This window comes from Anabrus simplex, chromosome 9 (assembly GCF_040414725.1).
Source record: "Anabrus simplex isolate iqAnaSimp1 chromosome 9, ASM4041472v1, whole genome shotgun sequence".
NCBI classification, from domain to species: Eukaryota; Metazoa; Arthropoda; class Insecta; order Orthoptera; family Tettigoniidae; genus Anabrus; species Anabrus simplex.
This window is the reverse complement of record NC_090273.1, coordinates 9,420,677-9,435,209: the sequence shown is the minus strand read 5'-3', so window position 1 is coordinate 9,435,209 and position 14,533 is coordinate 9,420,677. Positions and strand designations below refer to the sequence as shown.

The window sequence follows — 14,533 nt, the reverse complement described above, 5'->3', positions numbered from 1 at the left end:
ATAGGGGAAGCTTTATCTGACCCTGTAATAATTAGAGGGGAATTCCTCAAGGCAGTATTATCGGGCCTTTATATTTTCTTATATATATAAATGATATGAGTAAAGGAGTGGAATTAGAGGTAAGGCTTTTTGCAGGTGATGTTATTCTGTACAGAGTAATAAATAAGTTACAAGATTGTGAACTGGAGGCTGGGTGTTTATGCTGTCCCCAACATCCCTGCAACTCACACACCACACATAACACTATCCTCCACCACAATAACATGCAGTTACCTATACATGGCATATGCCACCCACCCTCATTGGAGGGTCTGCCTTACAAAGGCTGCACCCAGCTAGAAATAGCCACACAAAATTTTAAAAATTAATTTTATCTCTCTGTGCCCGACTCATTGGCTGAATGGTCAACCTACCGGCCTTCGGTTCAGAGGGTCCCGGGTTCGATTCCCAGCCAGGTCAGGGATTTTAACCTTAATTGGTTAATTCAAATGGCTTGGGGGCTGGGTGTGTGTGGCATATTCAACATTAGAAATCATCCTAGGTAGGGCCCTCATCTTCATAGACATGCAGGTCTAACCACTTCACCCTGGCTTTGACACTGATCTCACAAGGGAGGATTTTCACTTGGAAAAGATGGTGTATCTTGTCTTTTCTTATTTTGTCTCTCCTTGTTTTCTGATTACAGTTCTTAAGAACATTTGCACTGCTTGTAGTTTGCTGATATTTCTGTCAGTTCAGGTGCAGGTTTCTAGACTGTATAACTGGTACAAAGAAGCTCCTGTAGAGCATTAATGTGTGGACATCTGAAGCAATATTTTTAATCATGCGAATTTCACATTCACCAATGTTAAAAATAAACTAAAGAATGGTGCAGAATAAGAGGTACTACATTAGCAACTACATCAGGTAGCAACCACTACGCCACAGTTTCCGCCAGATGCTGTGGTAGCTGCTGCAGGCAATGACAAGTGTATGGTCGCACGAAGACGTGGTCCCACTTTCTCCCCTCTATGCTGACAAGGGCAGAGAATCAACTGGACAGTAAACTGAGAGAAGAGCCAACCCTGTGCTGAGCAGATCCTAGCATACTCCTAGAAACCACAAGGGTGTTGTCATCGACCAAGCGAAAGGTACAGGTATGCTGATTGGTCCCATGGTAAGATTGAACAGCAGCCTCAATTAGTGTGTGAGGAGTAAAAGACCATATATGAGCCATGCCTTGAGAATCTCGGAAACAAGTATGAAGTACAAAATGGGAAGCCATTGGCCTTATGATTGGAGCTAGAAAGATAATTCCTAAGGAGCTGCTTAACTTCTTAAGGATAAACAAAATCCCGGACACTATTATCCAGACCATGGTGGACTCAGCGTTGAAAAATTCATTCGCGCTTGTAAGGCACCACTTGTACTCCCTAACATGAAGAAGCATGTATTGGATTTTCTTTTTCAAATAAAATCTCAAAAAGACAATCTGCCTGATGGTGGCAATTGTAATCTTGAATTATGACTCAAGCCCTGCTTAATCCAAACATATATAAAATAAATATTATTCATATGAGCTGATTATGAGGTGGATCTTTTGACTCCCTAATAGAGGCATCTCTCAAAGGTGAGAACTCAGGTATTTCTCTTCAACTGCATCTTTGAAAAAGATGTGAGAAAATGATGCTTGGGTGAGGTCTACCTGGGTTACAAGAGGCTACACCAGGACTCAAAGTGTCACTAGAGAACACCAACTACTCTACCACCCTCAAAGATGTTAACAGATAAATATCGCTAGAACAGGTTAAAATACAACGAGTGGAGAAATGTAAGTACCTCAGCGACTAGAGAAAGCAGTCTTCTCCACGAGAGTTAACAAGCTGGAACTGGCCTATCAACTGACTGAAACCACCTGTCAAATACTACACAACAGTCGTCCACCCAGAAGCCCTGTATTTTATGGAGAAAAGCCTTGACTGAAAAACTAGAAGTTGGAGAAAGAAGAATTGTACTGGAGGATGGGGAATACCAGAGATCTCACATTTTGGAGCTCTAATCCCAGACAGAGAGGTTTTGTCTGACTGTGCCAGGAAAAGGACTGTAGGTTTCTATGGTCATGTGACAAGATTGTCTCCCAACAGACTGGCCAACTGCTTGTTCACCTTCTGGTATCTGGCTAAATGGTTAGCGTGCTGGCCTTTGGTCACAGGGGTCCAGGGTTCAATTTCCAGCAGGGTTAGGAATTTTAACCATAATTGGTTCATTCCCCTGGCACGGGGACTCTGTGTGTGTGTGTGTGTGTCTCGTCTCCATCATCATTTCATCCTCATCACAACGTGCAGGTCGCCTACGGGCGTCAAATCAAAAGACCTGCACCAGGCCTCTCCGGAGGCCACATGACATTTCATTTCACCTTCTGGTGAAACAAGAAAGTCCGTACCATCAGGTCGCACCGACACAGTTAGGTCTTATGGCGACGATTGGACAGGAAAGGGGAAGGAAGTGGCTATGGCCTTATCTGGTGTTTCTATGGTACAAGTTGATTACCTAAACCGGTGTAACGAGCAGAAATGATGATATATCAACAGGTACAGCCTGGTGTGAAAATGGGAAACCACGGAAAACCATCTTCAGGGCTGCCGACAGTGGGGCTTGAACCCACTATCTCCCGAATGCAAGCTCACAGCTGCGTGCCCCCAACTGCACAGCCAACTCGCTCAGTCATTTTGGCCTTTTGTTCAAAAAAGCCTTATCTGTGATTCCAGTTTTTTTTACTATTATTATTGTTCAGCAAGATCTGGCTCATTGCCATACATCAAAGAAAGTAAAGAAATTCTCCAGTGAGAACAATATTCATGTCTTAAGAGTAGCCAGTGAACTCCACCAACAACAGAAAATGGGTGGGCTGTTAACAACAGGAAACTTACAAAATTTGAGTGTTTAAAAAAAAAAAAAAAACATGCATGATAGAAACTCTAGTAACATGATGTTGAATTTAACAATACTCAAAGCTTGCAGAAGCTGAGCTGAATCATTTAAAGCAACTTATAAAACAGAAAGAGGACATATTAGCTATTAGCAAAACAACAAGGTACCTAAGTGAACAAGTGCAAATATATAAAATGTGTGTGTAATTGTCGTGTTCCGAGACTAATTCCCACAGAACTGTGTAACAGGAAGTCAATGTGCAAAAAGCAATAGAACGAAAAACAAATGAACAAGGACAATCTACACATTTTCTATGAGATTGTGTCTGGTTCCTGGTTACATCAGCAGGGCAGACTTCAGCACACAATAAGGAGCCAATCTTGACGTGGAAAGTCTAGTACAAGATGAAAGCAAGATAAACACAGAAAGGGAAGAGGCAAAAAAGAGAAAGAAGAATACAAGTGGTAAAAGAGTAAGAACACAGGAAAAACATCCTGTCCATAATTTTAAAATTATTATTATTATTATTATTATTATTATTATTATTATTATTATTATTATTATTATTATTATTATTATTATTATTATTATTATTATTATTATTGTTGTTGTTGTTGTTATTATTATTATTATTATTATTATTATTATTATTATTATTATTATTATTATTATTATTATTATTATTATTATTATTATTATTATTATTATTATTATTATTATTATTTATAACAGCCTGCCTGGTGGTCATGATGATTAAGGCATCAAGGCTATTTGGTCTAGCACTGTGGCTAGCTGGTTCAAGTCTGTTAGTCAAGAAAAATTTCACCATCACAATGTTGGCTGGTAGGGTAGAAGAGGTGGTGGTATAGAATTCCTAAACACTAGATTGTGTGTCTAAAGCCTGGATTCAATTCAAACCTCTCCGCAGTGCTCATGTAGAATGAGGGCACATGGCACTGTTGATTCTGATTCATCCATTGGATGGTGATGTTAAGCCTTAAGCAGACCCCTTGGTGCTATTCATCAGGAGTAGGATTTCACCCTCTTTCTTCCTACTATCATATATCACATCATTAAATCCTCTATTATCAGGAAGGCCATGGGGTTGTAAAAACAAAGATACCCGATCCCATAGAGCAACAGGGCAAGTGTTAGACATACATTATCCTTGAGACGTACTCGTTAGCCTACTTACCAGTTCTGTTCTATGTTCATGTTCCGCAGACACGTCCCTGTATTGAAGTTCCACACCTTGAGGCTACCGTCCCGAGCACCAGTGAGCAAAAGCTGCTGGCTAGGATCAAATGTGGCAGCCGTAATCTCAACTGGTTTGGGTTCTCCATAAGACATCCTTATATGGGCGTCCTTGACCAGAAACATCCTTTTCCCATTCCAGGGGTCCCACACCATGATGGAGGAATCCATTCCAACAGTTACCACCTGCAGGTTAGAAAACTAGCATGAGTGAAATATACACCGCATACGTTTAGGAAACAGACAGAAAGTAGCAATTTACCGTGCAAGAATGTGTGGATGGAGAACACACAAAAGAAACACATGGAACCTAAAGGATAGAATAAGAACCGTCCACCCTCTGGTGATATGACAGCATTAGAAGATTGCTTTAGTACTGTGGTTTTGGCTCTGAATAAATCCAACGATATTGTGCTAATCGGTGATTTCAATCCACACATATCCTGGCAATCTATGACTGCTGGAACAGAAACCGACCCAGTGGACTCATTTATTTTGTCTAGCTTCATAAACGATCTTCATCTACATCAGTTCTCCTTAAAATCCACTAGAAAACTGGCAACATTGGACCTCCTCTTCTCTACACTAACTAGTGTTAGCGTGTCCATTGGCAGAAATATTCTTAACGCTGACCATGACTAAATCGATGCTACCCTCAGTCTACCTGCTCCCCACCCGCTGCGAGGCAAGCATCACCTCTATTGAGAGTAGACTGGCTAGTTGTGAATCAGGACCTGGTGCTGGTTATCAGCTGAACATGACGTCAACAGTGTGGTTTCCCTGTTTACTGCTATTAAACAGCATGTACCTTTCTCCAAACCCAGAACACACAAATATCTGCCCTGGCTGAGTGCCGAAACTAAACTGTTACTTAAGAACAAACCCCAAGCGTGGTCACTCTGGAAGTCTATTCCCAATCCACACACTTACAATATTTTTAAACACCTCAGAAAAATTTCAAAATCGCATATTAAGAATGACTACAACTGGCACATCACTTCTATAACTAGAAACCAAAACAACCCTAAAAAAAAATTTTGGACCCTCATTTCACCACATAAAAAGTCATCCCACATACCACTGAGTCTAAAACTACATAGTGATGATGTTCCAAATGAATTAAAGTCTCAAAAATTCAGTGAGAACTTTCACTCTACCTTTACCCCTCCCACACCTAACACTGAACTACCACAGACCAATAGTGTTTGCAGTGGCTCACTGTCACAAATGTCAATGACCGTTAATGAAGTCAAAAATATTCACAACTAAGTATCTTTTATTTTCCACCTTGTCGATACACTAAATTGCTTAAGGCAACTTATTGGTTAAAAGTGGTACATGTTCCATATATTAATATCATCTTCAGCCACATAACACTGTTTAGATGAACAATTCATGTCAAGTGCAATACAGACCGTGAAGCTGATTTTATGTAGTTCTAAATATTCTCAATAGTCTCTCAAAAAACCTCTCCACCAGACCCAATTATATTAGCCCTAGATTCCTGAAAAATATTTCTTAATGTCTCTGTGCATCTGACTCATTGGCTGAATGATCAGCATACTGGCCTTCGGTTCAGAATGTCCTGGGTTCGAATCCCGGCCAGGTCGAGGATTTTAACCTTCATTGGTTAATTCCAGTGTCTTGGAGGCTGGGTGTTTATGCTGTCCCCAACATCCCTGCAACTCACTCACCACACATAACACTATCCTCCACCACAATAACATGCAGATGGCAGATGCCGCCCACCCTCATCGGAGCGTCTGCCTTACAAAGGCTGCACCCAGCTAGAAATAGCCACACAAAATTTATAAAATTAATTCTATCTCTCTGTGTCCGACTCATTGGCTGAATGGTCAGCGTACTGGCCTTCAGTTCAGAGGGTCCCAGGTTCAATTCCCAGCCAGGTCGGGGATTTTAACCTTAATTGGTTAATTCCAGTGGCTTGGGGGCTGGGTGTGTGTGGCATATTCAACATTAAAAATCATCCTAGGTAGTGCCCTCATCTTCATAGACATGCAGGTCGCCTAATAGGCTGTCTACTAGAAAAAGTCCTGCACCAGGCCTCTTCAGAGGCCATCCACCAATATTATTTATCTCTCTGTGCACCGTTATCTATAATTTTAAACCTGTGTATGTCTACTGGTAGATTCCCTGACAGTTGGAAACAAGTTGATAGCAGAACTATTTTCATATCTGGCAAAAAACATGATATTTCACAATACTGCCCAATTTCTATTGTCCCAATACTATCCTCTGTCCTTGAAAGAATAATCCACCATCGACTCCTCTTTTTCACACAGCCGTACCTATCTGAAGAAGAACACGGATTCACTCCCGGAAAATCATGCTTCACTAACCTCACAGTTCTCAAACACCACATCATTTCAGCAATAGAAAATAAATCTCAGTTAGATGTAATCTATACAGATCTGGCCAAAGCATTAGACTCAGTGGATCACGCACTTCTTCATCATAAGCTCGCTACCAGATTTAATATCCATGGCCCCATCTTGTCATTGATAAGTTTCCAGCAGTAAGCAAAGAATGGTACTCCCTGAATCTGCCTCATCATGGTTATCTGTGTTGTCAGGTGTATCTCAGTACAGTATTCTGGGATCCTTACTATTTGTTCTCCATATCGATGACAAAATTCTTTACACCCAAAATAGTCAGTGTTCCCTCTTCTTGTACGCCAATGACATCAAAATACTAAGGGAAGTGTCTAGGCCTGATGATTGCTATGAATTACCAACTTTCACCTCTGTAACATCTTTAGTTTTGTGATATCACTATCCTAATAAAAATAATTCAACCCCCTTTTCAATCCTTTTAACTGCCCGGTAAGCGGATTTTCCAAAAACAAAAAAATACAGGTTTCTTTATTTTTAAAAGTTATTAAAATATCAATTTTCACATCTGTAACATGTTAAGTTTATGAGATGTTCTGTAGATATTCTCATTTTATAAATTCACCCCCTTTTCCAGTTCACCTTATGTGGATTTTCTGAAAAAAAATTATCTATGTTTCTTTACTTTTACAGGAGATTCCAAATACCAGTTTTCACATCTGTAACAATTTGCATTTCTGAGATATACTGTAGATATAAAATTTTTAAAAATTCACTTGGACTTTCTAAAAAACAAAAAAAAAACACTGTTTCTTATTTTTAAAGGAGATTCCAAATACCAATTTTCACGTCTGTAACATCCTTTGTTTTTGAGATATAAGTATCCTGATACAAAGAATTCAACTCATTTTTAATTCATTTATCTACCTTAATTGGATTTGTAGGATGCTAAAAAGTTTATTATGTCACCTATTCAATACATTAGAAATTTTAAACATTTAGGAATTTATTATTATTTCCATATGAGACATGTTTTGCCCTTCTTTGAGGGCATCAACAGTCATAGTACTACCTCAAGGCATAAATCAGGTACCTGATTAGTAATTAAATTGTAAATACTAAGATACCAAATGGACATATTACAATGGGAAAGTCAAGAGAAAAACAATGTTCAGTGATGATATAGATAACAATATATCAGCCGTTGGCTGTAAATGATCAGTTGTGAAGGATAACAGCTTCAAATTGTTAGGATATGTCCTACAAAGGATGACCACATTAACATGCGGTATTTTAAGGGAAAGTAAGTGACTTGCACTAATAGGTAAGACCACAAGGTATTTGACAGTGTCCAGCAGCAGTCCATATGAAGTATTGACGTTATATTATCAGAAATGCTGGTAACTGTTACTAAAGTTTCATTAAGAAACAGTGTTCATTAAGAAAATAATGTTCATTAATAAATGGAGTTTAAAGGGGTTATATTAACTTATTTACAGACATAGTAGTCGGCACCAATGCGTAAAACCACAGGGTATTTTAGCAGTGTCCAGCAGTGGTGGTCCGAAGAATAATTGATGCTATTCTATTAGAAAATCATAGGAAATAATAAAGTTTATTTATATATTTACAAGGGAGCAGTTTGGGGAGAAAGGATACAAAATGCCTGGCACCAAAATGCGTCACATTATTTCTGCCGTTGGTTGACGATTGCAGCATTAACAAGGCAACTACACAGTAATATGCAGTGTGGTCTGACCTCAGTTCATAATTATTGGAAAGCTAGGGAAAAAAAATATTCCACCATTTTTTCAAGATTGCCAAATGAGGTTCTATTAGGCGATAGACATTCTGGAAGCTGTCTGGTTGAACCCGGGAAATTTGAACACCATGAATAATGCACAGTGTGCAAGTTGGATGTGTGTGAGGCAGTGATACGACGATAATTCATTCAGGATTCTCTATTCACATGTGAACACAGGTCAGTTCAGTTCTCCAAGTTGCCGGGCTGAGTGGCTCAGACGGTTAAGGCGCTGGCCTTCTAACCCCAACTTGGTAGGTTCGATCCTGGCTCAGTCCGGTGGTATTTGAAGGTGCTCAAATACAACAGCCTCATGTCGGTAGATTTACTGGCACGTAAAAGAACTCCTGCGGGACTAAATTCCGGCACCTCGGCATCTCTGAAGACCTTAAAAAGTAGTTAGTGGGACGTAAAACAAATACTGTAACATTATTATTAATACAGTAGTTCTCCAAGTTTGCCAATGTTTGCTGGAGGTGGCTGAGTGGAGTTGTGCAAGCATCTCATGTAGCCAACACGTGCAGCTACAGCTACCTGTTCTCGTGCACACCAGTTATCAGGTAACAACTGTTGATATCTTGCTTGAACGAATTGATGAGGTATTACAAGTAATAAATCTCATTGTAGTGTATATTTGTGCTAATTTTGTTTCCGTCTAGGCTCTCTTTTGTTTGTTTTTTCATTTGCTCCTTCATTATGTTTTTTAGCATTTTTTTCAATTTATAATATGTAAATTATTTCAAACTCCCCTCATTTTTCACTGAAGATGGCTCAAAACGAGCCAAAACATGTTTGAATTCGTTTACTCCGTCTAATGACGGAATATTTATTGTATTGAATTAGGAGGATACTCTCATTTTTCACCTTTGTAAAGTGAAAACCATCAATACGGAATGATTCTAATATCTTGTATTGGACATCAGTTATCAAACTTAAAACAAGAAAAATAGTTAACACCACTTTTCCAATACTTATCTGTCCTTATATTTAGGATATAAACAATTCAACAGGAGTTGTAAGATGGGACATGTTTCGCTTAACTGTCGTAAGCATCATCAGCCGAAATAAATCTTAGCCTAAAGTTAGGTCAGGGCCCCGAACCTAGTGTCCTTAAAATATATGGCACCCTAAGAATCAACATTTACATTTAGAAAATTGAAAAGGCTTAGAACTAGTGTGAAAAAAAACATAGAGTGTAAATGTCTTGTTTTAAGTTTCATTGACGAGGTATGTTTCACAGTACAAACTATCCCCTTAATGTCCGTATCGATATGTTTGGAGAGGGTGAGGAATGCTTAAAATGTGTAATTAAAAACTTACCCTTAACCATAATACTATTGAAACATTTGTTTGGCTTTAAATTAAATTTGACAATAAGGAATCCCCCTTAAGTAATAAGATTGTAACCAGTATTTTTTCAAATACGAGACTTAAAAAAACTTTTTATCCTTTTAATTGGAAACTGAACAAATGTTTTAATAGTATTTTGGTTTAGGATAAGTTTTTAATTACACATTTTAAGCCTTCCTCCTCCCCACCACGATCATCATCCTTCCCCCATTAGATAGAGTTATAAGTTCCTCATGAGATGAGAACAAGGCTGTTATGAGAACAATATATTGTGTATATTGTCATATTTTTGTACCTAGCATAAGTGAATGTAGCTCATGATGTACTAAGAATGATTTTATAAAAGTGCAAAAGTAAATAAGCTATCGATTAGGTGGTTAAACAATTCTTTGATTCTCAGTATGTTTCACAAGCAAACACTTCAAATCACTGCATCTCACAAGCTACCCATCAACTAAGCTATAGGACATTTTTCATATAGGACGTGGCTCGTCTGTGACCAATCAGGTGAGGAGGGACGCATAAACGATATGATTGGCCTGAAACCACTATCATTTAGAGTGCCCACATTATAACTCTGTCTCTGGTTCTCAGAAGAGAGTGGAGAGAGAATGACATTCTTCTAGCCTCTAGCAAAACGTTTCTCAAGTTTACAGTACCATTGTGAAGAAAGCACTATTTGCAAGGTCAGCCTAATGTACTCCCGAGCCCTAATTTTGCAGGAAATGTCATTCCAATTTGAATAACAGCAATGTTAGCCGCTCAACCGTTCAAATTCTTAGAAAGGCCGCTGCTAGTCAGCGGCAGAGTTATAACGTGTTCACAGTATGTAGCTAGCTGGTACCATTACACATCTCCAATATCAACACGAATGACCTATTACTTCGTGGTGTTACAATTTCCATTTCCCCTAAGGTTCCAGCTGAATCTGGCATTCAGGTTACATTAGTACTTACACATTTGAATAGCTTGTTATAGAGAGCCATTGTGACAGCCTTGGTGTGAGTGAAGCCATCTGTCCTCTCGTCAACCGTAGCTCCAAGAACTACGATGGCAATCCTCAGACTGGCTACGATGAAGTTCCTGTTGATAGGGTTGTACAGGGTGGTGAGAGGAGTTCTCTCGCCCAGCTCTGGTGGCAGCCCCGTGTAAGTCTGTAACATAGATCCTATATCTCTTAATTAGCAATATTTACCCTATACACACCAATACTCCACGCAAATTTTTTGCAGGATTTAGTGAAGAAAAACTTGGGTGCAAGCATTAATTGAAATAAGGTTGGTACCACTTTGCCTCAAACAATGGATCCCATTATATAATAGCTAGTATTGTACAGCCATGGTCTGTGTGGCGTCAGTAGCACATTAGAAGTGAAGTGTGGCTACAAGTTTTTACAATTGCTCATGGCTAAAGAAAAGCTTAGGGTTGTTGAAGACACAGAGAATATTGGAAACCACGAAGATCGCATGATGTCATAGAAAGTTGTACTTACAACTGGCAAAATAACAAAATGCGACTTCAGAAAACAAATAGTAATCGCTGGCTGTTTCAGGTGGTGGTGGTGGTGGTGATTTTTGTTTTAAGAAGAAGTACAACGAGGTAATCATCCTCTCTGAACAAATAAGTGGAAGAGAATTTTAAAATATAAAAATGAAATTATTTATTCAACAAAGTAATTTGGAAACGCAGTACAAAATAAAACAAAAAAAAATTATAGAATTAGGCCGAAAGGATTACTAACGTATCAAAAGGGAATGTACGTTCCCTGAGTAACAGTACACTTGTAATTTATATACCCTTGATAAGTCCACTGTCGCACATAAAGCGGATGACGAGATCAGCATTAGTCGCGTCATCGGCTAGTATGCGTTCGAGTGTTTCCAGCAGGCCGAGGCTCCGTCTTAGGCCAGAGAGATTGGCGCACTCTGTGAGGATGTGGGCCACGGTGAAGTCGGCACCACAAGAACACACTGGGGGGGTCTTCCCTCTTTAGGAGATAAGAGTGCGTGCATCGTAAATGACCTATCCTCAGCCTGCATAGTACTATGGCCTCTCTCCGTGAAGGTCGGAAAGAGGACCGCCACACAGTAGTTGTCTTCTTAATTGCTCTCAGCTTGTTGAGAGTTCAGATATCTAGCCACTCCAATTCCCAGGACGCCAAGATGGTTCGACGTAGCTGAGAACAAATATCCTTAGCAGGTACATTGACTGGTCTTGGAGGTAAAAGTACAGCTTCCTTTGCAGCTTCATCCGCAAGTTCGTTTTCCGCAATCCCAACGTGGCTTGGAAGCCACGCGAAAGTGATTCTGGTGCCAGCATCCCATAACCTGGCTAGAAGGTCATGTATCTGCCGCACCAGTGGGTGTTGCGAGAAACAGGTTTCGATAGACTGCAGAGAGCTTAACGAATCGGTACACATAAGAAAGTGGCTTCTTTCGTCACGCAGTGCAAACTGCAGAGCCTTTAAGATGGCATAAAGCTCTGCAGTATACACGCTACATACTTTAGGGAGCGAGATCTTCGTGTTGATATCATCAATGACGAAAGAGCAACCAACATTATCTCCGATTTTTGAACCATCCGTGAAGATAAGTCTCGCAGCCAGATATTGGTGAACAAAGTCCTGGAAATACCTCCGATAAACAGAGGAATCCGTGATCACCTTGGGTCCACGGAGCAGATCTAGACGTATATCCGGTCGCGGAACCAACCACGGAGGTACCTCGCTAAGAGTTCTTTCAAGACAACCACCGATATCAATATTCAAATCATGACACAAGCTATCAATCCGAAACCCAACCGGCCGTGTGGCATTCGGCCGGTCTTGGTACCGCTGGTGGTATTGAGTACGATAGATGCATTGATAGCTTGGATGTAGTGGCATTTCACGAATTTTGGCAGCGTACGTGAGGAGTAACTGCTGCCTCCTTATCCGTAAAGGTGGAACTCCCGCTTCAGCGAGTAGGCTGGGAATGGGGCTAGTACGGAAATCACCCGTTGCCAGCCTTACTCCACTATGGTGAATACTGTCTAAAAGGCTCAGTGTAGATTTTGATGCTGAGCCATAAGCCGCACTTCCATAGTCAATCCGGGAGAGGACCGTAGCCGTGTAAAATCGCAGCAGTACCGCACGGTCAGCCCCCCATGAAGTGCCGCTGAGAAACTTAAGCATGTTAAGTCTCTTCATGCAGGCAAGCTTCAACTGACAGATGTGGGGCTGCCACGTAAGTCTCTTATCAAAATGGAGACCCAGGAATCTGCAGGTGTCAACCACTGGTAAGACACTGTTTTGCAAGCGGAGCTCTGGTTCGGGATGCACAGGCCGACGTCGACAGAAGTGTACAACAGAGGTTTTCGCTGCTGAAAATTGAAAACCGTGTTGCAGGGCCAATCTGTCGACTCGGTTAATAGCTTGCTGTAGCTGTCTCTCAGCAAACGCCACCCTTCCGGAGCTGTAATGTAGAGCTAAGTTGTCTACATACAGCGAAGGAACGACTGTGGGCCCAGCAGCGGCAACTATGCCGTTGATGGCGATTGCGAACAGCGTGACACTCAGTACCGATCCCTGAGGTACTCCATTTTCCTGAACATAATATTGAGAAAATGCATTCCCTACTCGGACTCGAAAGAGACGGAGGGACATGAAGTTCTCAATAAACGTTGGTAAATTTCCCCGAAATCCCTACTGGTGTAGTGTGGAGAAAATCCCATATCGCCAGGTAGTGTCGTAAGCTTTCTCCAGGTCAAAAAACACGGCGACTAAGTGTTCCTTCCGGAGAAAGGCCTCCTGAATGGCGCTCTCCAGTCTGACCAGATGATCAGGGGCAGACCGATGAGAGCGAAAACCACACTGTTAGTTAGACAAGAGACCTTCCTTTTCCATGGCCCACACAAGACGCCGGTTAACCATTCTTTCAAATAGCTTACAGAGGCCATTTGTAAGGCATATTGGCCTATAACTATCCAGAAGTTTTGGATCCTTACCTGGCTTGGGAATAGGTATCACAATTCCCTCACGCCATTGAGATGGAAACACTCCCTCACTCCATATTCTGTTGAATAGGGTGAGGATATCCTCGAGACATCTGCCACTCAGATGCTTAAGCATTTGATTATGGATTTTGTCCGGACCAGGAGCCGTATCTCTGCATAGCGCGAGTGCACTCCGCAACTCCCACTCCGTGAAGGGCACGTTGTAGGGATGCGAAGCACTAGAGGCAAAAGAGAGATGGTGGGCCTCTGCTTCGTGCTTAATTGGAATAAATGCAGGGTCGTATCTACTAGAGCTGGACGTATCTGCAAAATGTGACGCGATGTGGTCGGCAATGACTGAAGGAATCGTAACTATATCTCCATTAATGGAGATTCCGGGTACTGAGGGCACATTCTGTACTCCGACAATACGGCGGAGTTTTGTCCACACTTGTGATGACGGAGTATGTGCCGTGATGGATGACACATACTTTTCCCACGTAGATTTCTTACTTTCTCAAATCAAAAAACGGGCCTTCGCATGCAGACACTTAAATGTGATATGATTGGCCATCGTAGGATTCCGACGGTAATGCTTAAAAGCCCGTCGGCGATCACGTATGGCCGCTGCAATTTCGTCCGTCCACCATGGGACCTGTTTCCGGCGCCGAATACCGGATGAGGAAGGAATAGTTTCCTCTGCAGCAGCCAAAATTCCAGTAGTAATGGAAGAAACGTGGTCGTCAACGGACTCCAGCATATCATCAGCCATCACTGCGCGTTTTGTAAATTGTGGCCAATTTGCCCGCCGAAGTAACCAGCGCTTGGGTACTTCGGACTGTCTTTGATTCAAGAGAGACAGAATTGTCGAGAAGTGGTCACTATCACAGAGGTC

At 41.1% G+C, this 14,533-nt stretch overlaps 1 protein-coding gene across 2 annotated transcripts in view; it reads right to left on the bottom strand.

Moving 5' to 3' along the window:
* Nucleotides 1–14,533, bottom strand: part of LOC136880810 (WD repeat-containing protein on Y chromosome) — a 231,280-nt gene that overhangs the window by 47,388 nt on the left and 169,359 nt on the right. For both annotated transcript variants that reach the window (XM_067153349.2, XM_067153348.2), the window contains 2 exons: nucleotides 10,623–10,820; nucleotides 4,106–4,350 (listed from right to left, as the gene is read on the bottom strand). In XM_067153349.2, coding sequence (XP_067009450.2) covers nucleotides 4,106–4,350; nucleotides 10,623–10,820 — 443 coding nt within the window. The remainder of the gene's footprint in view (nucleotides 1–4,105; nucleotides 4,351–10,622; nucleotides 10,821–14,533) is intronic.